The sequence below is a fragment of the Capra hircus genome, chromosome 3, assembly GCF_001704415.2.
Source record: "Capra hircus breed San Clemente chromosome 3, ASM170441v1, whole genome shotgun sequence".
In the NCBI taxonomy this organism is placed as follows: domain Eukaryota; kingdom Metazoa; phylum Chordata; class Mammalia; order Artiodactyla; family Bovidae; genus Capra; species Capra hircus.
Window position 1 is genome coordinate 8,096,194 of NC_030810.1, and position 25,172 is coordinate 8,121,365.

General features: G+C 46.6%; 1 protein-coding gene across 2 annotated transcripts in view; it reads left to right on the plus strand.

The window, feature by feature from the left end:
* Positions 1 to 25,172, plus strand: part of NGEF (neuronal guanine nucleotide exchange factor) — a 127,663-nt gene that overhangs the window by 22,276 nt on the left and 80,215 nt on the right. For both annotated transcript variants that reach the window (XM_018041089.1, XM_018041090.1), the window contains 2 exons: positions 10,537 to 10,870; positions 15,210 to 15,324. In XM_018041089.1, coding sequence (XP_017896578.1) covers positions 10,612 to 10,870; positions 15,210 to 15,324 — 374 coding nt within the window. In that variant the 5' untranslated portion in view covers positions 10,537 to 10,611. The remainder of the gene's footprint in view (positions 1 to 10,536; positions 10,871 to 15,209; positions 15,325 to 25,172) is intronic.

Genomic DNA, 25,172 nt, shown 5'->3' on the forward strand with positions numbered 1-25,172 from the left:
GCATGTGAGATGAGTGCAATTGTACCATAGTTTGAGCCTTCTTTGGCATTGCCTTTCTTTGGGATTGGAATGAAAACTGACCTTTTCCAGTCCTGTGGCCACTGCTGAGTTTTCCAAATTTGCTGGCATATTGAATGCAGCACTTTCACAGCATCATCTTTCAGGATTTGAAACAGCTCAACTGGAATTCCATCACCTCCACTAGTTTTATTCATAGTGATGCTTTCTAAGGCCCACTTGACTTCACATTCCACGATGTCTGGCTCTAGATTAGTGATCACATCATCATGATTATCTGGGTCGTGAAGATCTTTTTTGTACAGTTCTTCCGTGTATTCTTGCCACATCTTCTTAATATCTTCTGCTTCTGTTAGGTCCATATCTAATAGTGCACAATTGCACTCATCTCACACGCTAGTAAAGTAATGCTCAAAATTCTTCAAGCCAGGCCTCAGCAATACGTAAACTGTGAACTTCCAGATGTTCAAGCTGGTTTTAGAAAAGGCAGAGGAACCAGAGATCAAATTGCCAACATCCGCTGGATCATAGAAAAAGCGAGAGAGTTCCAGAAAAACATCTATTTCTGCTTTATTGACTATGCCAAAGCCTTTGACTGTGTGGATCACAATAAACTGTGGAAAATTCTGAAGGAGATGGGAATACCATTACCACCTGACCTGCCTCTTGAGAAACCTATATGCAGGTCAGGAAGCAACAGTTAGGACTGGACATGGAACAACAGACTGGTTCCAAATAGGAAAAGGAGTACGTCAAGGCTGTATATTGTCACCCTGCTTATTTAACTTCTATGCAGAGTACATCATGAGAAACGCTGGCCTGGAGGAAGCACAGGCTGGAATCAAGATCACCGGAGAAATATCAATAACCTTAGATATGCAGATGACACCACCCTTATGGCAGAGAGTGAAGAGGAACTAAAAAGCCTCTTGTTGAAAGTGAAAGAGGAGAGTGAAAAAGTTGGCTTAAAGCTCAACATTCAGAAAACGAAGATCATGGCATCTGGTCCCATCACTTCATGGCAAATAGATGGAGAAACAGTGGAAACAGTGTCAGACCTTATTTCTGGGGGCTCCAAAATCACTGCAGATGGTGATTGTAGCCATGAAATTAAAAGACACTTATTCCTTGGAAGGAAAGTTATGACCAACCTGCTGTTGCTGCTGCTAAGTCGCTTCAGTCATGTCCGACTCTGTGCGACCCCATAGACAGCAGCCCACCAGGCTCCTGTGTCCCTGTGATTCTCCAGGCAAGAACACTGGAGTGGGTTGCCATTGCCTTCTCCAACGCATGAAAGTGAAAAGTGAAAGTGAAGTCACTCAGTTGTGTCCGACTCTTCCGGACCCCATGGTTGCAGCCCACCAGGCTCCTCCATCCATGGGATTTTCCAGGCAAGAGTGCTGGAGTGGGGTGCCATCGCCTTCTCCATGACCAACCTAGACAGCATATTAAAAAGCAGAGACATTACTTTGCCAACAAAGGTCCATCTAGTCAAGGCTATGGTTTTTCCAGTGGTCATGTATGAATGTGAGAGTTGGACTATAAAGGAAGCTGAGCACCGAAGAATTGATGCTTTTGAACTGTGGTGTTGGAGAAGACTCTTGAGAGTCCCTTGGACTGCAAGGAGATCCAACCAGTCCATCCTAAAGGAGATCAGTCCTGGGTGTTCATTGGAAGGACTGATGCTGAAGCTGAAACTCCAATACTTTGGCCACTTCATGTGAAGTGTTGACTCATTGGAAAAGTCCCTGATGCTGGGAGGGACTGGGGACAGGAGGAGAAGGGGACAACAGAGGATGAGGTGGGTGGATGGCATCACTGACTTGATGGACATGAGTTTGTGTAAACTCCTGGAGTTGGTGATGGACAGGGAGGCCTGGCGTGCTGCGATTCATGGGGTCGCAAAGAGTTGAACACGACTGAGCAACTGAACTGAACCGAACCAAACTGAACAGTGTGATCAGTTCCTGATTAAAATTGTAGCAAATTCAATCTGTTTCTCCCAGACAAAGCTACACTGAGTCGCTAGTACACAGGCCACTTCCCACATCTGCAAGTAGATCCATAGAGCAAATTCCTGCAGATGGAATTGCTGGGTTAAAACATATATGCTTTTTACCTTGATAGAGGGTTCCAAACTGCCTTCATTGGGATGGAATCAAGGTAAAATCCTACCAGTGACAATTCGGGAGGGAGATGCCTCTGGTTCTTCAGCTTCAGCAATCACTTTTCAAAGTTTTGATTCTTTGCTAATGTAATAGGTGCAAAAAAAAAAAAAAATTCTCAGTGTGGTTTGGAGTTCCTCTCTTCTTATGAGGCATGGGGTTGAAAATCTCTCATGGATTGTTAAGGATTCATATTTTCTGTGAGCTATCTCTTCATATCCTTTGCCCATTTCAACCATGTTCATGTTTTCCAAAGTTTAAACTCACACTGTTCAAAGTTTCTTTGCCTTTCTTCTAGCACAGGCTAGACTGTTGGGATGGGAGATGGGAGATGGGGTGTGGGAGACCTGGTCTAGAGCCACCTCAACATCCTCCTTCCTTCCTAGGGGTGGAGGAGGGAGCAGGGGCAACCCCCTCTTGTTGTGGTGGCTTCTCTTGTTGCAGAGCAAGGGTTCTAGGGCATGGGTTTCAGTAGCTGCAGCATGCTGGTTCAATAGTTGCAGCTCACAGGCTCTAGAGCTCTGGCTCATTAGTTGTGGCACATGGGTTTAGTTGCCCCTCAGCATGAGTGATCTTCCTGGATCCCTTCCAGGGATCAAACCAGTGTTCCCTGCATTGGCAGGTAGATTCTTATTCTCTGTGCCACCAGGGAAGTCCTTCCTCTTGTCCTATAACGGTAGGATTCCTGGGGGGAGGCATACTTCCTTCAGTAATCCCTCATGGTGGCTGGCTGGCTGATGCAAGCTACAGCAGAAATTTCAGTAGAACTAAGCCCTGTTTGGCCTTAGCAGCAGTCCCAGAGCAAGAGGGAAAATCCTGCTCTACACCTTGAGATGCTTCCTACAGCTTGTCTTATGCTTCTCCTCTACACGCATGCACGCATACCTGCTCAGTTGCTCAGTCACGTCCAGCTCTTTGCAACCCTATGGACCATAGCCCACTGGACTCCTCTGTCCATGGGATTCTCCAGGCAAGAATACTGGAGCAGGTTGCTATACCCTCCTCCAGAGGATCTTCCCAACCCAAGGATCAAACCTGCATCTCTTATGTCTCCTGCATTGGCAGGTGGGTTCTTTACCACTAGCGCCACCTGGGAAGCCCCACTGAAGTGTGAGGACCTCCAAATATTGAACTCCTAACTATTGTACTTAAAGCTCTTTAGTTCCTTGAGGAGCTGCTTTAGAAATTCCAATGTCTGCAACTTTTCTATAAATCTAAAGTAAAAGGTTTAATTTTTTTAACTTCCATTACCTGAAGTTTCTCTGCCCTCCTATGTGCCTACCACAACCTGCAGGAGACACCCACATCCTTCCATCTGGCCTTTTCCTTCCTCCTTTGCCCACAGTGACACAGCTCCATGGTGCTTTGACCTCTTCTCCCTTGTTTGTCACTAACCATTTTTTTTCCAGCAAGAATATTTGGTTTGGTTTTTTAGCCTCTGACTTTCTCCTCCCTCATGTTGCAGGTTATGTGTAATGTGGATGGGTGGATGGATGGATGGATGGATGGATGGATAGATGATAGATCGATCGATCTTATGGAAAAACCTAAATGAACTTTTTGGCCAGCCCATCTATATAGGTAGACAGATGGATAGTTGGATAGATGGGCAGATGGATAAATGGATGGATAGCTAGATGGATGGATGGATAGGCCGGTGGATGGATGGATGATGGATAGATAGGTGGGTGAAAGGATAGATGGATAGATAGATGGTGGATAGCTAGGTAATGGATCGATAGATGGATAGAGTTGCATTCATATCGATGTTCCACCATTCTCTGGCATCTAAGTACTGTCCTGTGAAAAAGAAATGCCTTTACCCTCTCTATACCACTGTCTCGGTCCCAGGTTTAAAATTAATTCCACTGATTTCTGTTGCATTATTGGGAAAAGGAGTGCTGTGCACACTTGATCTATCACCGTCCATTTTATCCTGCAAAGAAATTTTGTCCCTGTGTCTAACCCACTTCTGTCTTGTGTGTGTGTCCCGGGCTACTAGGATGCAATGCTGAAGGAGGCTCAGCGGGAAGCATGTAGTCCCAGAAGAACGCAGCAGCCTCATGGCCTTGAGAACATCCCTAATCTTCCTGTGTTCTATTGTTCTCACTTCTAAAGAGACAGTTAGGATTAGAAACTGTTATTGTTAAGTCGTTGTTCAAGGAATTGTCACTGTAATTCGTATTCAGCCTTCCAGGGTACTCTGGTAGGCTCAGCAACAGTCACAAAGGACCATTTCCAAGTCCAGCTTCCTGCCAAATGTGTCTTCTCTTTGATTTCAGGCCTAATGTCTCCTTCAAAGTCCTGCTTTCTTTCCCAGTGTATCACTTCAACAACCTGCAAGGAGAACCAAGGTTCATCTCTGCTTTTCTCCCTCTTGAGCCAAAGGCAAGTCAACAAATCCAGTTTGGAAGCTCTGCCTCCCGTCATCCCCAGGCTCCTCCCTAGCTTCCTCCAGGCCTCTGCACAAACTTGCTCTAGAGAGGCCCCCCAACTGAACCTGAGCCCTCCTGCCCCACTGTGCCTGTCCCCTCCCCACTCCCTCTCCGCTCCCTTGTATTCTATACACTCAACTTTCCAATTCACCTTGGTCTGGGTCTTACAAGGACCCTGCCACCTCCTAAAGCCAAGCCAGCCCCCCAGCAGGGCCACAGCACAGCCGGAGCTTCACCCCATGTGCAGAGCCCATGGGTGTCTGGACCTTACCCAACTCCCCTTCTCCTGCTGCCTTTCTGATTTGGCCCCTCCCCCCCCACCTGTTCCCCACTTTCTGAATTTCCGCTTCAGATTCTCTGAGGCTCCTGTTCTCTTGGGTCTCCCATTCCCTTCCTCTCCTTTGTTCCCACTGAGAACACCAAGACACTCCCAGTGGCATCTCCTCCAGGCTCCGGGGCAGCAGCGGTCTTCCCTGTGGTCAACTGCTTTACAACAATTTCTGCAGCCGTCACGTGTTACACCTGTGATTCTCACAGTGAAGGTCATCCCGACGGCAGAGCAGCTCCCGGGGCGACTTTCCTCCATGCTGAGGCTTTCCTCCCAAGCCGGAAACTTCATGCTTTTTCATCTGGTGTGCCCAGAATCTTCCTCACTAGCTTTCCTTCTTTGCCCCAGGGGAAGGAAAGAGAGAGAGAGAAAAGGAAAGAAAGGGAGAAAGAGAGAAAGAAAGAAAGAAGGAAGAAAGAAAGAGAAGAAAAGAAAAAGGTCTTTGTCGTTTATAGCTCAAGGCAAATACTGCTGCTTACCTGGGAGGAGTCTTAGGCACCAATTCAATTCTAGGACAGGAATGAAATGATGCTGGTGAGCTGGGTTGAGCCAGCCTGCTTCCTCCTTAGGGCCTCAACTTGCCTGCCCCTGAGCCAGTGCATTCAGGCCCTATCTGCTGTCATGTCAAGTCACAGCTAAGGGGCCTTCATTCTCCCACCCCTTTCAGGTCACAATCCCCCCGATAGCTATCATATCCTAGGGTCGCAGTGCCCTGGAGCCTCCCTGGAGATGAAGGCAGTCTTCAGTGTGGTCCTGTTGAGCCTTTTCCCTAAGTGTTCCTGCCTGAAGCTACCAGGGTCTCCCCCTGCTTAACTCCTGCTTGGCTGAGCCCAAGCCCAAGGCCCTGGCCCTAGACCCTGACCTTGAGCTACCCTCCAGGATGTTCTGATTGGCATGAGAATGAAGCTCCCTGACTCAGGTCTCCCTGTGACCTGTTCACCACAACCCTTCCCGGCAAAACACCTCACACTGCTCCTGTCCATCACTGCCTCCCTGCCCTACAGTCCTTACTCCCTCCTGTGGCCCCCATTAGCTACAGGAAGGCACAGCCAGGTCTTACTGGGCCCCCCAGCACCTAGAAGGCCTGTTCAGAGCAGGCTCCCAGGGCTCTCGTCTAGAGCCCACACGTGCTTCACGCCCTGGCCCCTGGAGGACACTTTCTCCATATCCTCTTGTTTTCCACCACCCCTCCACCCCAGCACTTCTTTCCTTTGTAAGAGGCAGAAGGGGACATTGAAGGGACAGCACCTGCTTCAGTCCTCTCCCTGACCTCTCCCCTTCTTCCATCCCAGCCCTGCTGTCCAGCAGGACTTCTTACCAGCGGCAGTGCCTCCCAGACCTGCCCAAAGCGAAGGGCAGCTTGGGGCCCGCTCACTCCCACATCTGTTGAGGATGCTGTGGTTTTGCTCAAGGCTGGTCCTCAGACTCACAGCATTGGCATCCTGAGTCCCGCCCTGGACCTACTGAGTCAGAATCTGCGTCTTTAGAGCCCCTGCACATGAAGGCCTGAGAAGCCCCGGTCTAGGAGACACATATCCTAGAGCCCACCATGGCATCATCCAGCCCCCCTCCAGCAGCTGTCTTGCATTATCACAGCTGGGCTTGTGGACAGCTCACCCACACCCCTCTTCATCACCTACTCCCATGAGTCCTGACCTCCCAGGCAACTGACTCATGCAAGCAGGCCCCCCGGCCCTCAGCCCAGTGCTCGGAGGCCTATTGGTCGCCCTTGGCTCATGTACCAGCAGCCACACAGCTAGCAAGAAGAGAGGACCCACCTCCAGCCAGTCCTACAACAGCATCTTCTGACCCCATCACAGGTTCCCCCAACAAAGTCAGACAGATGTGCTGTGATCCTTGCTGTACCATTTACCAGCTGTGCAATCCTGGGCAAGTGACCAAAGCTGCAGCTTCCTTATCTATGAAATGATGCTAATGATCACCGCCACTTCACAGAAGGAACGCAACCATTCGTTTGTTGTTGCAAGCAGCACGTGTTTACAGTGTGCTGTTGTGTCCAGACACCAGGAACAGCAGTGAGCAAAACAGGCCGAGTCCTGCCCGTCTGGAGCTTCTTAAGGGGGGAGTGTGGGCTGACATGGAACAGATATGTGGACGCTGCACCAGCAGGTGCCAGACGTAGACAACACGGTACTCATGCTCACGAGGGAGTGAGCTAATGAATGAATGGATGCTATGCGGTTTTGCCATAAGGGCCCCCTTCCAATCACAAAGCCACCCCCTGCACTTCCACCCTGAAGCCACCTGGAACAGGAAGGTATTGGCCTTAAAGCTACTGGGAGTTTAAGAAAAATAATCAAAGACAGGGGAGGGCTGTCGGGCTTTCCAGCATGTAATGGATAAGGAAGAAGTGTAGCAATTATAAAAACATTGCGAAGCTAGAACACATCTGCCTGAAGTAGGCAGTAATTGAGGTGGACTCAGAACTGTTTTTTCTAGGTTTCACAAATTATGTGTTTGCATGTGTATGTGTGTCCATGGTGTCTTAAGGATGGAACACATTTTTTCAGGCTTTCAGAGCTCCCTCTTATAAAGATAATGATAGGGACATTTGGGAACATTCTCCAGGGTTCCTGTCACCATGAGGTTCTCTCTGAGGGCTCTCTGAGTCTCCCCGGATCACAGAATTTGAAATCTAGCTACAGTGAAAGTGTTAGGCACTCAGTTGTGTCTGACTCTCTGCAACCCCATGAACTATATAGTCCATTAGGCTCCTCTGGGATTCTTCAGGCCAGAACACTAGAGTGGGTTGCCATTCCTGTCTCCAGGGGATCTTCCCAACCCAGGGATCAAACCTGGTTCTCCTGTTTTGCAGGCAGATTCTTAATTATCTGAGCCACCAAGGAAACCCTGAGGCTTGGCTAAAGAGACCCCAAGAACACCCACTCAACCCCGTGTTTCCCGGACAGGAAACTGAGGCCCTGACTTGCCCCGTGTAAGTAGGTGATTACAAGCAGCAGGATACGGAGATTCAAACCTAAGTTTCCTGACTGCCAGCAGAGAGCCCTTCACGATATATTGTATTAGCTTCCACGAATTCTTAACACTGGCGATCGTTACTGATAGAACTGGGCTGTGTGGCGTATGCACCACACCAGCCAAAGGAAGCCAGACACCAAAGGCTGCAGTTCCATCGACACAATAGTCATGAAAAGGCCAACTAGGGGAAGAGATACAGGTCAGTGGTCTCTGGGGGCCAGGGGCAGGGGAGGGGCTGACTATCATGGCACATGTGGATTTCTGGGTGACTGAATGTCCTGTGTCTCCACTGTGGTTACGTGAACTGTCCGTGTTTGTCAGAACTCAGAACCATACAGTTAACAAACCCAGTTCAGAGACCTCCTCAGACTGGGCCCAGCACATTCTTCACTCCTGCATTACCTGTCCAGGGGATGCCTGCCCACTTACTGCCTCCGATCAACTCTAAGCTAAGAACAGCCTCAGGATGGAAGTGTCTAGGCCCTGGGCCTGGAGGGCATAGGTCAGAGTCACTGAGTCCTAAAGTCCCAACAGTCTCTGTCTGGACTCCTCCAGTGACCCAAGAATTCATGGCCACCTTCAGACAGCTCTGAAATCCACAGCTGAATTCTGTCCTTGCCTGTGATCCTCATTCCAGCTCCTCCTGTCCCGGGCCTCAGAGGGCTTAACTGTAATGACCTTGTCCCTCAGGGGGCTCCTCTGCTCGACCACTCAGCCCCTTTGTGGAGGGCAAGTCCTCACCAGAGCAGAGAGCAGGGGTTCCCGCTCACCTGGCTGGGACAGAACCATCCCATCCTCTCCCCTTCTATGTCATTGTCCCAGAACAGTTGAACTTTCTTTGTAGTTACATCTTGCTGACTCGAGGGCCTCCCACGTAGCTCCGTCTGTAAAGAATCTGCCTGCAATGCGGGAGACCTGGGTTCGATTCCTGGGTTGGGAAGATCCCCTGGAGAAGGAAATGGCAACTTCTTCCAGTATTCTTGCCTGGAGAATCTCATGGACAGAGGAGCCTGGTGGGCTATACAGTCCATGGGGTCGTGAGAGTCAGACATGACTCAGCAACTAAACCACCCTTGCTGACTCGGGTTAAACCTGCTTTCAGTGCAAATTGCCCAACCTGCCCACCAGCTGTGGGTTCCTTGCTGTGTCTGTAATAAACAATGCCCTCCCACGTGCCAGCACCTAAATGTGACCTCTTAGCCACTGCTATCTCCTCTCTGGCTACCTGAAATTGCAGCCAGGGACTTCCCTGGTGGCTCAGTGATAAATAACCTTCCTGCAGGGGACATGGCTTTGATCCCTGGTCTGGAAAGATCCCAGAGCAACTAAGCCCAAAAGCCGCAACTGCTGAGCCTGGCTCTAGAGCCTGTGCTCAACCACAAGAGAAGCCGCTGCAGTGAGAAGCCTGGCACCGTAATGAAGAATACCCCCCACTCACCACAACTAGAGAAAGGCCACAACGAACCAAGACCCGGCACCGCCAAAAATAAACAATTTTTTTTTAATGCAGCCGGATTCTCCAAGGAACTCCGGGCTTAGCCAGCAGGACAGCAGCTGTCCAGCCGCTCCCATGGTGCACATGCGGCATTTATGGATCAGAGACCTGGATGCTGGGACCATGGTGGTCTTGCTGGGGCTGCACAGCTGACCTTGACAGTGAAGGAACTCCCGCTGCCCCCAACTGAGCTTCCTTAGGGCAGGATCCCATCTTAACACCATAGTGCTCTGGTCTCTGGGCTGATTCTTCAAGTGTGCGTGTGTGTGTGTGTTTGCGCGCGCACTCTGTCGTGTTCAACTCTTTGTGACCCCATGGACTGTGGCCCACCAGGCTTCTCTGTCCGTGGGATTCTCCAGGCAAGAATACTGGAGTGGGTTGCCATGCCCTCCTCCAGGGGATCTTCCCGACCCAGGGGTCAAACCCGAGTCTCTGGCACTTCCTGCATTGGCAGGCGGTCTCTTTACCACTGCGCCACCTGGGAAGCCTGTGGTCACCCTAGAAGGAGGTAACGGTTCTATTACTCCAGCTGAGGGGGTAACCGTGGGATCAGGGAGGCCCTGTGCTTCCTGCAGCTGCCGGACAGCCTCATCTTATCAGAGAGGCCACTAAGCCACCAACCAGACTTGGCTCCCAGTGGACGGCAAGAGGTTTGCCCTTGCAGGGTTCAGACTTCCCATCTCTAAAGTTATTGTCTCGGGACCTGTCACTCGCTGACAGCCCTTCCTATTCTTCCCACAGCTCGCTCTTTTTTGGGTCCATACATCTTCCTTTCCTCCCCACACCGGTTTGGCTACACTGTCTTGAATTATTCAGCAAATGTTTACTTGCAAGTTAGCTCCACAAGCCACTTTCAGCATTTTCCCCATAAGTGCAGCTTCTGAGCAGAATGAACAAACCTCAATTATAAAATGAGACATGAATGCATCTAAATTGCGGTGGCTAAACTGCTAATTTTCGTCGACAAAGATGTGGTTCGCCAGGATGCACAGATTATTGCAAATTTCATCAACTGAATGGGAGCGGAATTCCATGTTCCGCATGGCAACTTCAGCCTGATGACCCTGACGGAAAACTGGTCTCTTTATCTCCTAGAGCACTCGAGACCAGGGATGTTGGAGAAGAGTTACTGATCTCTAGTCATCCTGAGAAGCAATCAGACTTATTGCAATGGAGACCAGGGACTCTGAGGACTTGGAGAAGCCACAGGAGAAATCAGTGAGTGGTTCAAGGGCAGTTGATGAGCCGGCCAGTGTGAGACCTGAGGTCCTCTCAAAAGCGAGAATGCCCCATGCCGACCAGAAGGCGCAAGACAAAGCATCCCATACCAAGCCAGTCCAGAGAAACTCCATCTTCAATCGTGCCATGAGACTCCGAAGCAGAGGCAAAGCCAGAGACGCTTCTGAGGGGAACGCCGGCCACCCAGCAGGTCAGTACCGGGCATGGCGGTCACAGCTGCTGGTTAATATCCAGCTGGAGTCAGTGGAGCTAAAAGACCCCTATTAAATGAAAGGAGAATAAAAGGCATCGAGAATGATCAAGGACAGGTCCAATAAGGTGGAACTTTCTGAAGCCATTATCCAAAGAATTCAAATTCCCCCAATAAGATGATGCAGATACTACAGGAGGAAGTGTTGACCAAATGATCCAATAAGACTGGCTTCTATTTAAAAGAGATGTCTTGTTCCAGGGCTCAGTACACCCCCGGATTCCATGCCTTCTAGGAGGGAGCCTTGGTGCTGTCTATGTGTACGATGTCTGGAAAATGAGTTTCCTGGGTGGTGAGAGTCTATCCTGTTCTCTCTCTATCAATAGCCAGACAGTTTCAGAGAGTTTCTTTTGCCCTGAATATGTGTGAGATTAATACCTTGGGATTAATGCTGGGAAAGATTGAGGGCAGGAGAAGAAGGTGGCAACAGAGGACGAGATGGTTGGATGGCATCACCAACTCAGTGGACATGAGTTTGAGCAAACTCCAGGAGATAGTGAAGGACAGGGAAGCCTGGTGTGCTGCCATCCCTGGGGTCACAAAGAGTTGGACATGACAGTGGCTGAATAACAATACCTTGGGAATAGCTTTACAGCAGGATCCCTTTATTTTTAAAAAAATTTTTGGCCTCGCTGCATGGCAAATGGGATCCTAGTTCCAAGAGTTCCCAGAGCAGGGATCCAACCTGAGACCCCTACTTTGGAAGCATGGGGTTTTAACCACTGGACCCCCAGGGAAATCCCTTTCCCTTAATCTTTTAAACCACTTCCTGGCACATTTTATCTAGCATATTCAAAGCATATTTGAGAGCATATTGTTCAAAGCATATTTGTTGAGCAGAAATAAGTCCAGAAACACTTACAAATGGGGTTTGTCAGAGCTGAGCCCCCTCTGCCAGTGGCTGGCCTAGGGGCTGGGTGGACAGCGTGCTGGGGTTGTAGAGAGGGTGACAGTTTCTTAGCCTCTGGAGGACAGACAGCACGCTGCCCTGCGTGCCCTGGGGAGACCTTAATTCGTTCCAAAACTTGCGCTAAAATCTGTCGAGTAGCCTTTTGCCACATGTCAAACCACCCTTAAAACATAGAGATGGAATTGAGGATGTTTATTATTTCTCTTGATTCTGGGGGTTGACTGGATGGCTCCTGGCTCCAGACCACTTTGTCTGACCTCTGCAGTGGACTGGCGGCTCAGCTGGGATTAGAAGGTCAAGGACAGCCTCTCGGGCCGCTAGGGAGCTGGTTGGTCCCAGAGGGCCTCAGCTGGGACTGTCTGTCTCTGCTCCCCGTGGTCGCTGGCCCTCCAGCAGGCTAGCTCGGCTTGTCCACGAGGTGGCAGGTTCCCAGAGAGCAGGAGCAGAAGCCGCCAGGTCTTGAGACCCAGGCCAGAGCCCAACAGTCGCTTCCACCACAGTCTATGGCCCCCGCAGCTCACAAGGCCAGTCCTGAAGACAGCAGATGGAGAAACTGACTCGACTGCTCGATGGAAGGAGCAGCAAAGGAAGCGTGGTGGTCTGCCATCGACCACAAACAGAACCGTGTGCTGAGTACCCCGCCAAGCAAGAGCAATATGGGGATGGGAAGACTGTGGCCGTGGGAGCAGGGTGGCTGATACACTACACTACTCTCTCAGCTTTTGTATGTTTGAAAATTTCCGTTAGAGTTAAAAGCAGGGACTTCCCTGGCGGTCCCGTGGTTAAGGATCTGCCTTGCAGTGCAGGGGATGTGGGTTCGATCCACAGTTGGGGAACAAAGATCGCACGTGCCACGGAGCTAGTGAGCCCGTGTGCCACAGCCAGAGCATCCAGGAACTGCAGCAAGGACCCTGCGTGCTGCAGCTAGGATCACAGGCAGCCACAGAAATAAATAAAATTTTTAAAATAATTAAAAGCACATACTCACATACAAAGAAGTGGGAGTCTCCGCCCTTTGAGAAAAACCACAGTACTGTAACGATGTCATTTTATTGCAAGCAATGAGTCAACGTCTACAAGAGAGGCAAAGGCAAAGAACTAGACCCTTGCCCACAAAGACGATATTTTAGGGGAGCCTTGAGGGTTGCATTAAGACATGGCCAGAAACAACAGCAGCTAACTTGTTTGCGCACTTGTAGGTACTCAGTGGCTGAGGTAGGCAGGCATTTCAATGTGGTTCCTACCATACCCATATTACTGATTAAAAAAATAATAACTGAGACCTAGAGAGATTGAGTCACTTATCCCAGATCGTGCAGCTAGTGACAATATGGCTTGAGCCAGAGTTCACCTTCTTCTGGTTCCAGAACCTGGGCAGAGAAGAGGGTTAGAGAAGCTCTGTCCAACAGAAACACAGTGAAAGCCCCATAAGTCATTTAAATTTCTGTAATATTAAAAAGTAAAGAAATTACTAAAATTGGTTTTAACAATGCATTTTATTTAACCCAATATGTCCAAAATACCATTACTTTATCATGTAGTCAATAATCAATATAAAAATTAGTAATGAGATATTTTATATTCCTTTTTTCCACTGTTGTGAAAATCTGTTGAGTATTTTATTCTTACAATCTCTCTCAATTTGCATACTAAATTTTCACCGGAAATTCTCGATCTGGATTTAGATTTCATAAAATGCACAGTTAAAGAGTCGTTTACAGCCAGAAAATTTATTAAATGTACAGCCAGAAGTTAAAGTAGAGACAATCCTCAAATTACTCCAAATATCCTCAAAAGTTTTCCAATAATGAAATTGACTCTGTTTTTTACATATAAATTTAAATTAGCTTAAGTTTTTTTTTAATGAAGAATTTACTTCTTTAGTCACACAAGCCACATTTCAAGTGTGTAATGGTCCATGGAGTTATCAGCTATCCCACTGGGGGCTTACAGAGTTAGAGTGTGGCAAGCAGAAGAGAGCAGATACAGCTGCCCAGGGTCAGGGTGGGGGGTCTTCCTGAGCAGAAGAAAAGGTGGCTGTGGGACTGTGTCTGAGATGAGGGTGGAAGGGAAATGGGATTGACAATGGGAGAACCCACCTGCAAATGCAGGAGACGTAAGAGATGTGGGTTCGATCCCTGGGTTGGGAAGATCCCCTGGAGGAGGGCATGGCAACTCACTCCAGTATTCTTGCCTAGAGAATCCCATGGACAGAAGAGGCTGGCAGGCTACAGTCCATAGGGTCACAAAGACTCGGACACAACTGAAAGGTCTTAGCACGTGTGAGCCTTAAGTTTGTGGCCTCCAAGCCAAATGGAGGCTGCTGACCCCAGTGTAGGGACCACAGCACGCCCTCCCACAACCAAAGACATCACTTACATTCAGACTGTAAATACTCTCATTAGACTTACAGTTTTATTTGTAAAGTGACTCCCTCATTTTGCCTCCTTGAAGCTAACTCTCAAGACAGCCCAGCATCCCCTGATCCAGGGTCCAAGGAGAAAACACTCTTCTGCCAAGGAGCAGACAGAACAGGCCACCCAGCACCAGGTCTCTCCCTTCCACCCCCTGAGAAGGAAAGGAGCTGGTGCTCTGAGTCAGTGGTTTGTGATCTGGGTCTGGAAGGTGAGGACAATCTCCATTTCATTTGCTGAGGGGTATCCATTGGGCAGGAGAAGAAGGGGACGACAGAGGATGAGATGGCTGAATGGCATCACTGACTCGATGGACGCGAGTCTGAGTGAACTCTGGGAGTTGGTGATGGACAGGGAGGCCTGGCGTGCTGCGATTCATGGGGTCACAAAGAGTCAGACATGACTGAGCGACTGAACTGAACTGAACTGAACTGATCCATTCAAAGTCACAGTAGAACATTAACTGACAGTCCCACCTAAGCTGATCTGACATGCTAGGGGAGGTGACTTATTACTTAACATCTATTAGGACTCAGACATTGTAAAGTTAGACGTTAAACAACCGGTAAATTGCAAAGGATTTTGTCCAGTAGAAAGGATAACACCAGATTATGGTTCTATTGTCCTCTGAGACATTAACCAGGTTTGTATCCAAGTTTTCAGGTTCATTCATGATTTTTTTTTTTCGACTGTGCATGCACGGATGGATGGATGGATATATGCATGGCTATGAAATGTCTTGTACTGTAAGTATGACTTTTGTTAGTGATGGCATTCCTGGTCATTTAATAGAGCACAAAGAGTGGCAATTTCCTCTTCAGGGACTTGAGGGGAAGGGCATCCTTTTCACTCCACTTCCTTCCCCTCTCAGGATGACAGCTGCTACAGTCTCTTAGAATTGCCTGAAAACGGGAGATACACGTTTCTGACTCCCTACGTTTCTCACACATCGCAGATCCACTGGAAAATGAGAACTCTGTCAATGAACCCCTGACCTTGAATTTACCGCAGAGCAGAAAGCATCTCTGGAGGATACCAACCCAGACAGACCCGGGAGCCAAGAGAACAAGGTAAGAGACAGCAAATCCCGAGGGGCTGGTTCATGAAACAGTGTAACAGGGTTTGATCTGCAAAGTCTTGGCAGAGCTACAAGAGCGTCTTGTGTTTAAAAAATAACACAAGTGTTTCAGTTGTTCATATTTTTTAAAACTCTACAACTTCCTTTAAAAAAAAAAAAAGCTCCACTGTTGCTCTCCTATCACAAAATTAGGAAACTTTAGATACTAAATACAAGAAAACTCACCCCATCACCACCACCCAGAAGTTTTTGTGTGTTGCAACTGTTTCAAGTCTTTTTTCCTATGTGTTATGCATATTCTCTCTTCATAAATTGGGATCTTGTATACACAGCATCTTGAAACCGACTTAACAATATAGGCACACTTTTGAGATATTGAGGGTTTGGTTCTTGATCATCATAATAAAGTGAATTTTGTAGAAGAACAAGCCACATGAATGTTTTGGTTTCCCAATGCATATAAAAGTATGTTTACACTACACTGCAGTCTACTGGGTGTGCAATAGTAGTATGTCTAAAAAACTGTACGAACTTCAACTTGAAAATACTTTATTGCTAAAAAATCCTAATCATCATCTCACAACACAAGGTTGCCACAAACCTTCAATCTGTAAAAGAAAAAAGCCTTTCCAATATCTATGACGCACAATAAAGCCGAGTGAAATAAAACAAAGTATGCCTGTATATCATATTACTAAATATTTTTCTACACCATGATTTAAAGGCTATAAAATAATCTATAGTGTGATTGGATTGTGATTAATTAATCATGTTCCTGTTGTTTGGCTATTTGGATATTATATCAGCTGGGACTGAATTTAGTTTCTTGTAACCAAAAACCCCAAATAACTCAGCCTAACAAGGCAGAGGTTTATTTCGCTCTTGTGTGAAAGAAGTCTGGAAAGTTGTGACAGCAGCTTCTCAAGCCATTAAGGACCCAGGTCCCTTCTAGCTTTTCCTCCACCATCTGTCAAAACGACTCCCAGAGCTCCAGCCGTCACAGCCACAGTTTAGATGGAGGAAAGGAGAAAAGCAGAGGATAGGCGGGCACTTGCCAGCCGAGTCTGCCCTCCTTTAAGGAGATTCCCTGAAGCTTACTTAACAACTGGTGGCCAAACTGGGTCAAAAAGTCAGTCATCTGGCCACCTCCACCTGCAAGGAAGCTGAAAAATGTATGTTGTTTTCATATCAGGTCTATTTCTGTCCCCAGTAAATTGGTTCCACAGGAAAGAAGAAAGGAGAATGGACACAAGGGAAGCAATAGCAATTTCTGACCTGGAGGAGGTTTACGTATTTGCTACGTAAATATAAATGTGTGTGTGTGTGTATTTGCTTATTTCTTTGACTGTGCCAGGTCTCAGCTGAGGCACACAGGATCTGTGATCTTCGCTGAGGCACACAGGATCTGTGATCTTCACTGAGGCATGTGGATCTTTTAGCTGTGGCATGAGAACTCTTAGTCGCAGTAAGTGGGACCTAGTTCCCCAATCAGGGATCGAATCCAGCCCCCTGCATTGGAAGCACAGAGTCCTAGCCACTGGACCACCAGGGAGGTCCTGGTGGCCCTCATTCTGCTATTTTGTAAGCTACACTACGATAAATATGATGGTGACAAAATCCTGAAGCCAATCCCTCATTATTTCATTAAGTTCATTCCTGGAAACTTCACACTCTACAAATTCCTGGATGGTTATGAGAAATTGTGTTTCCATATCTGTCCTTGGGAAGCATGGACTGAGCCACCTGTCCCACCAGGAGGTGGTGAGGCTCCCTTTGCTTCCTAATGTTACTTTCCCCACAGGGCCTCGATTTATATAGAGATATAGTAACAAGGACCTAATTTACTTACATGTAAGTATATATTTGGAGAAGGCAATGGCACCCCACTCCAGTACTCTTGCCTGGAAAATCCCATGGATGGAGGAGCCTGGTAGGCTGCAGTCCATGGGGTCGCTGAGAGTTAGACACAACTCAGTGACTTCACTTTCACTTTTCACTTTCATGCATTGGAGAAGGCAATGGCAATCCACTCCAGTGTTCTTGCCTGGAGAATCCCAGGGATGGCGGAGCCTGGTGGGCTGCCATCTATGGGGTCGCACAGAGTCGGACACAACTGAAGCGACTTAGCAGCAGCAGCAGCAAGTATATATTACATATAATTCCTAAGAGAAAGAAATGAAAAAAGGCACAAAAGTTATTGGAAGAGGCCTTACAAATAGCTGAGAAGAGAAGCTAAAGGCAAGGGAGAAAAGGAAAGATATACCCATTTGAATGCAGAGTTCCAAAGAATAGCAAAGAATAGCAAGAAAGCCTTCCTAACTGATCAGTGCAAAGAAATAGAGGAAAACGTTAGAATGGGAAAGTCTAGAGATCTCTTCAAGAAAATTAGAGATACCAAGGGAATATTTCATGCAAAGATGGCCACAATAAAGGACAGAAATGGTATGGATCTAACAGAAGCAGAAGATATTTAAAAAAGGTGGCAAGAATACACAGAAGAACTATACAAAAAAGATATGCACGACCCAGATAACCACAATGGTGTAATCACTCACGTAGAGCCAGACATCCTGGAATGAAAAGTCAAGAGGGCCTTACGAAGCATCACTAGGAACAAAGCTAGTGGAGGTGACGAGATTCCAGCTGAGCGATTTCAAATGCTAAAAGATGATGCTATGAAAGTGCTGCACTCAATACGCCAGCAAATTTGGAAAACTCAGCAGTGGCCACAGGACTGGAAAACATCAGTTTTCGTCCAATCCCAAAGAAAGGCAATGCCAAAGAATGTTCAAACTACCACACAATTGCACTCATCTCAGTTCAGTTCAGTTCAGTCTCTCAGTTGTGTTTGACTCTTTGCAACCCCACACACTAGCAAAGTAATGCTCAAAACTCTCCAAGCCAGGCTTCAACAGTACATGAACTGAGAACTTCCAGGTGTTCAAGCTGGATTTAGAAAAGGCAGGGGAACCAGAGATCAACTTGTCAACATCCACTGGATCATAGAAAAAGCAAGAGAGTTCCAGAAAAACATCTACTTCTGCTTTATTGACTACACCAAAGCCTTTGACTCTATGGATCACAACAAACTGTGGAAAATTCTTAAAGAGATAGGAATAGACCAGACCTGGTCTATTCCACCAGACCACCTGACCTGGTTCCTGAGAAATCTGTATGCCGGTCAGGAAGCAACAGTTAGAACTGGACATGGAACAACAGACTGGTTCCAAAAGGAAATGGAGTACATCAAGGCTGTATATTGTCACCCTGCTTATTTAACTTATATGCAGAGTATGTCATGCAAAATGCCAGGCTGGATGAAGCTCAAGCTGAAGTCAAGATTGCCGGGAGAAATATCATTAACCTCAGATATGCAGATGACACCACACTTATGTCAGAAAGTGAAGAAGAAATAAAGAGCCTCTTGATGAAAGTGAAAAAGAAGAGTGAAAAAGCTGGCTTAAAACACAGCATTCAAAAAACAATGAAGATCATAACATCCAGTCCCATCACTTCATGTCAAATAGATAGAGAAACAATGGAAACAGTGACAGACTTTATTTTCTTGGGCTCCAAAATCACTGCAGATGGTGACTGCAGCCGCTTGCTCCTTGGAAGAAAAGTTATGACCAACATAGACAGCATATTAAAAAGCAGAGACATTACTTTGTCACCAAAGGTTCATTTGGTCAAAGCTATGATTTTTCCAGTAGTCATGTATGGATGTGAGAGTTTAACCATAAAGAAAATTTGAGAGCCGAAGAATTGATGCTTTTGAACTGTGGTGTTGTAGAAGACTCTTGAGAGGCCCTTGGAATGCAAGGAGATCCACCCAGTCAATCCTAAAGGAAATCAGTCCTGAATATTCACTGGAAGGACTAATGCTGAAGCTGAAGCTCCAATACTTTGGCCACCTGATGCGAAGAACTAACTTACTGGAAAAGACCCTGATGCTGGGAAAGATTGAAGGCAGGAGGAGAAGGGGATGACAGAGGATGAGATGGTTGGATGGCATCACTGACTCGATGGACATGAGTTTGAGCAAGCTCTGGGATTTGTTGATGGACAGGGAGGCCTGGAGTGTTGCAGTCCATAGGGCTGCAAAAAGTCGGACACAACTGAGCAACCAAACTGAACAGAATTATATATTAGGAGCCACTGCTTCCTGTTGTCTCTGATAAATCTCAGGAGCCAAGAACAACATCATCAGCGTCCAACCACCTATACAGGACACTCCAAGAGACGATGAGAATGCCCATGTCAAGGGCTCAACAGGCAGGATTCGGGACACTGGCTCCTCCCCAATTATCACATAAATGTTTTCATGTCTTAACATTCAATTTTTAAAAAGAGGGTAGAGATGAGAGTAGCTGCCAGGTTTTGTTTGGAGGGAATTGTCAGGGTGCCCTCAATTGTCCATTGGTCCCTATGGGAGGGTGCTCCTTGAGTCTGTCCAGGTCAGAAAGAGAAAAAGAACAACAGGATATGGAGAGAGAGACAGAAAGAGAGAGCTTGAGAGAGAGAGATTCATTTCAAGGAACTGGCTCCCACAACTGTGGAGGCTTGCTGAGTCGAAAATCTGCAGGCGGGCCAGCAGTTGGGGATTACTGCTGTGATTTGAGCCCATAGTCCATCTGCTGGCACAATTCCTTTCAGCTTGGGTGAGGTTAGTCTTTTTTCTATTAAGAACTTCAACACTTTGGGAGATGAGACACATTCACATTAAGGAGGGTCATCTGCTTAACTCAAAGTCTGCTAGTTTAAGTGTTACTCTCATCCTGAAAGCACCTTCTTGGAAGAAAAGCTCTGACAAACCTAGACAGCATATTAAAAAGCAGAGACATTACTTTGCCAACAAAGGTCCATAGTGTCAAAGTTTGGTTTTTCCAGTAGTCATGTATGGATGTGAAAGTTGGACCATAAAGAAAGCTGAGTGCCAAAGAATTGATGCTTTTGAACTGTGATGTTGGAGAAGACTCTTGAGAGTCCCTTGGACTGCAAGGAGTCAAACCAGTAAACCCTAAAGGAAATGAGTCCTGAATATTCATTGGAAGGACTGATGCTGCGGCTAAAGCTCCAATTCCTTGGCCACTTGATGTGAAGTACTGACTCATAAGACCCTGATGCTGGGAAAGATTGAAGGCAGGAGGAGAAGGGGATGACAGAGGATGAGACGGTTGGATGGCATCCATGACTCTATGGAAATTAGTTTCAGCAAGCTCCAGGAGTTGGTGATGGACAGGGAAACCGGGCATGCTGCAGTCCATAGGGTTGCAGAGTCGGACACAACTGAGTGACTGAACTGAACTGAACTGAAAAAACACCTTCACAGAAACATCCAGAATAACATTTGACCAAATATCTAGGCATCATGTCCCAGGAAAGTTGATACACCAAATTAACTGACACACTTCTCACTTTGACCATGGTGAGGGGAGCTTCAAGAGGTTATGGGGGAGAGGGGTCTTAGAAATCTCAAATGTGGGAGATACAAGGGGTGAAACATCTCGAGGTGAGCTGGCTGGCAGCCTGCATGGGAGGTGAGGAGAGAGGGCTGGTAGGGGGTTATTTACACCAAAGGCAGGGCAGAGGCGTGTGTTTTCTTAGAATCAAGTGTGGACCCCAAGGAAAGGAACCAGCTCTGAACCACTTTGAAAAGGACTTCACCCAAAAGGCTGTCTGGTAGGGTCCAGGTGGATCTTGGCAGGAAGTGGCTATAGAAACTTGGAGAGTCATGAGTGACCAGCTTGTGAGCTTTGTACGTGCCCAAGAACTGCAGTCAGAGACCACCTCCCCACCAACATGGCATTTCTGAGGAGCCCCCAAAAGCTTTGGAGACCCAAAATGCAATTAGGGGGATGGAGAGAAGACAGCATGAAGCAGGGGTTTCACAGGAGGCCTGGATGGGCGGAAGGAGTTGGAGTTCTGAGAGTTTTCAGATGCACTTTTTATACCCAGCAAAAGAAGCCATTTGTTCATAAGCCAAGAGTGACTAGAAAAGCTTTGCACGTGGCCTGCCTGAAATTTCACCAAAGGCTGGGCAGGCACTTCCAACCCACAGAGCAGGCTGAAGTGGGGAGTCAAGGGGGAGATGAGAACCCTTCCTGTCGGCCTCCCAGTGAGTCCAGCTTGGCCCACAGAGGTCACCTGTGTTCCTTCTGTCTTGGGCTTCATGAGGACAGACGTTTTGGAGAGTGTATCCAGGTCAGTCTCAGAAGCCCTCTGTGACCCTTGTTTCTACTATGTTTTCTGAGCTGGATTTCTATGGCCAGGTAGGTCATCATGTACCTGTAATGGAAAAGTTTTCTAGACAAAAAGTTCCTGATGGGCTGTCGGGCTTCCACAGCTCTGAGTTGCCACTTTTATGTGAAGTTCTAGATATGAATTTTTCCTGGGAAACACTACCATTCAACAGCTGATGAGCCGCCGCGTCAATATTTGCTTGGCATGCGATGTCTGGGGTACCGTTCCGTGTGCTGTTCCTCCTCTCCTGCTTGCTCTTCATTCCACTAGCACCTTGGCATTCCGAGGCTCAGATCTCTATTTCTGTAAAGTGATTTGGTCTCTGCCATCCCCCGTCTCTCTGTGTCCCTGTCTTTGTACATCGCGTCCTTCGTATAGAGTGCCGTGGTTGACTCTTGAGCATCTCTCGTTCAGTGCCCATGGTCACTTTCCCAATGCTGTTAACCATCCATTCCTGCTAAATCCCAAGGTCCTCTGTGCTCTAAGAAAGAAAAATAATCTCTGACTCTTTGGTAATCTGTGCATGTAAATGCGAGCTTCTGATCTAAATTTGAACCCCTTCAAAATTTTTTTTTAAAAAGAGAACTCTACAATGTGCAAAGACTGGAAGCAACTGAAGAAGGACTCGAATGTTATCTCATGCTGGGCCCCAAATATTTTAGCTGTCTTTTTTGTAATTGCCATTACAGTAAATGCTTTCATAAAGGCATTTTTACTAGTACTTATTAAAATAAATTTTACATTACAACAAAATATACAAATCTTGGGTATACAGCTTAATGAATGCATCAGCTCGGGCTGCCATAACAAAATACCATGTGTTGGGTACTGAGACCACAGAACTTGGTTTCTTACAGTTCTGGAAGCAGAAGTCCTAGATCAGGGTGCCAGTATGGTCGGGTTCCTGGAGGACTCTCTCCCTGGCTTGCAGACAGCTGCCTTCTTGCTGTGTCCTCACATCGTGGGAGGGAGAAAGTGAGTTCTGGTCTTTTCCCCTTCATGGGAGCCCCACCTTCCCAAAGACGCCCTCTCCAAATACCATCACACTGGGAGTCAAGGCTTCAACATAAAAATTTAGGGCAGAGGTGGTGGATTACAGTTGAGTCCACAGCCACGGATGTTTACACATGTATACACCCAGTTGGCCATGAACCAGGCCAAGATCTAGAACATTAGGCATGAAGCTAAGACCCTTTTCCTGTTCATAACCATCCTTCTTTGTCAGAAACATCTTCTGGTTTCCAGTACCATTAGATTAATTTTGCTGGCTCCTGAACTTCATAAAAATAGGATCATACAGTATGTCATCCTGATTCTCTCTCACTCGGCTCAACATATCTGAGATTCATATTCATGTGTGTGTGTGTGTGTGTGTGTGTGTGTGTGTATAAGACTGTTCTTTTATTGCTGAGAATTATTACCACAGTTTGTTTATCCATCCTTCTGTTAATGAATATTTGGAGTGCTTCTAGTTTTTGACTATTACAAAGTTGCTATGAATGTTCCTAGAAATGTCTTTTTACGGATGGATGTATTCATTTCTCCAGAGTGTGTCCCCAGAAGTGGAAGTGTTGGGTCTTAGGATAGGTGTTAATATGTGTTACCATTAATGTTGGTGGCTCAGACAGTAAAGAATCTGCCTGCAGGAATCTCTGCAGGAGACCTGGGTTTGATCTCTGGGTCAGGAAGATCCTCTAGAGACTAGAATGGCTACCCACTTCAGTATTATTGCCTGGAGAATCCCATGGGCAGAGTAGCTGGGCGGGCTACAATCCATGGGGTCAAAAAGAATAAGACACGACTGAGCGACTACGTGTGCACACAACATTAGTAGTAATGTTATTAGAGACAGCCGAGCAATTGTCCAAAATGATTGATTGCCTATTTTATACTCCTATCAGCAAGATATCAAAGTTCTGGTTGCTCTAGAGCCTCACCAGTGTTTGGGATGGTCAGTCTTCGTAACTGCATCTACTCTAATACACTGTGGTTTCTCACTGGGGCTTGAAGTTTCATTTCCCCTGATGACTCATGATGCTGTATGTTTGTTGGCCATTCGTGTATCTTCTTATGTGAAGTTCTTGTTCAAGTCTTTGGCCCGTTTATTATTATTTCTTAATTTGTTGGCTACTTTCTATTTCTTGACCACAAGCCCTTGATCAGATAAATGAATTGCAAATACATTCTACTAGTCTGTGGCTTGTCTTTTAATTGTCCTGTTTTTTAAAGAGCAGACATTTTGACAACTAACACCATTTTTTTCTTTTACTGTTTGTCCTTTTCCCTTCTAAGAAAGATTTGAGTATTTCAGAGATATTCTCCTATGCTTTTCTTATGGATGCTTTATACTTTTAACATTTAGGTCTATGGTCCATATGGATATCCAGTTGCTCTGGCATCATTTATTAAAAAGAACTCCTGGGCTCTCCCAATGAATTGCTGTTGTGTTTTCTCTGGTTTTGATTTTGCTTTTTCAAAAATCCACTGACCATAGACACATGGGTCTTCTCTGGACTTTTATTCTGTTTCATTGATCTAATTGTCTTTCCTTATGCCAATGTTACACTGTCTTAGATACTGTAGCTTTATGATAAGTTTTAAAATCTGGTAGAGTAAACCCTCCTACTTTATTCTTTTTTAAGATTGTCTTGGCTATTTTAAGTTGTTCACATTTCCATATAAATTTTAGAATCAGTTCGTCAATTTATCTTCTGAAAAAAGTCTGCTAGGATTTTGGTTAAGATTACATTATCTCTATAGATAAATTTGGAGGTTATTGATACCTGAAGATTTAAGGTACAATTGGTACAATTTAAGGTACCAATCAATGACCATGTCCTAATTTTCCATTTATTTAGGTACTCCTTAGGTGACTCCAGCAATGACTTTATAGTTTACTGTAGAAGATTTGTGCATTTTTTATTTATATTTGTTCCTAAGTATTGAATAATTTTGATCCTATTTTAAATGCTTGTGTTTTGCCATTTAATTTTTCAATTGTTTTAGTAGTACGGGGCTTCCCTTGTGGCTCAGCTGGTAAAGAATCCGCCTGCAGTGCGGGAGACCTGGGTTCGATCCCTGAGTTGGGAAGATCCCTTGGAGAAGGGAAAGGCTCCCCACTGCAGTATTCTGGCCTGGAGAATTCCATGGACAATCCATGGGATCACAAAGAGTCAGACACGACTGAGTGACTTTCACTTCCACTTTTAGTAGTATGCTGCTGCTGCTGCTGAGTCGCTTCAGTCGTGTCCGACTCTGTGCGACCCCATAGACGGCAGCCCACCAGGCTCCCCCGTCCCTGGGATTCTCCAGGCAAGAACACTGGAGTGGATTGCCATGTCCTTCTCCAATGCAACATAAATGCAATTAATCTCTGCGTGTCCACTCAGTATCCTGTGACCTTGATTAAGGTCACTTGTAGCTCTACTGTATACTCCTTTGGATTCTCCATGCACTCAATCCTGCCTTCTGTGAATAAAGACAGTTTTAATCCTTTCTTTCCAATCATCATGACTTCTGTTTGTTTTTTCCCATCTTATGACACTTGTGAGGAATTCCACTGTGGTATTGACAGAAGTGGTGGGAGCAGGAATCCTT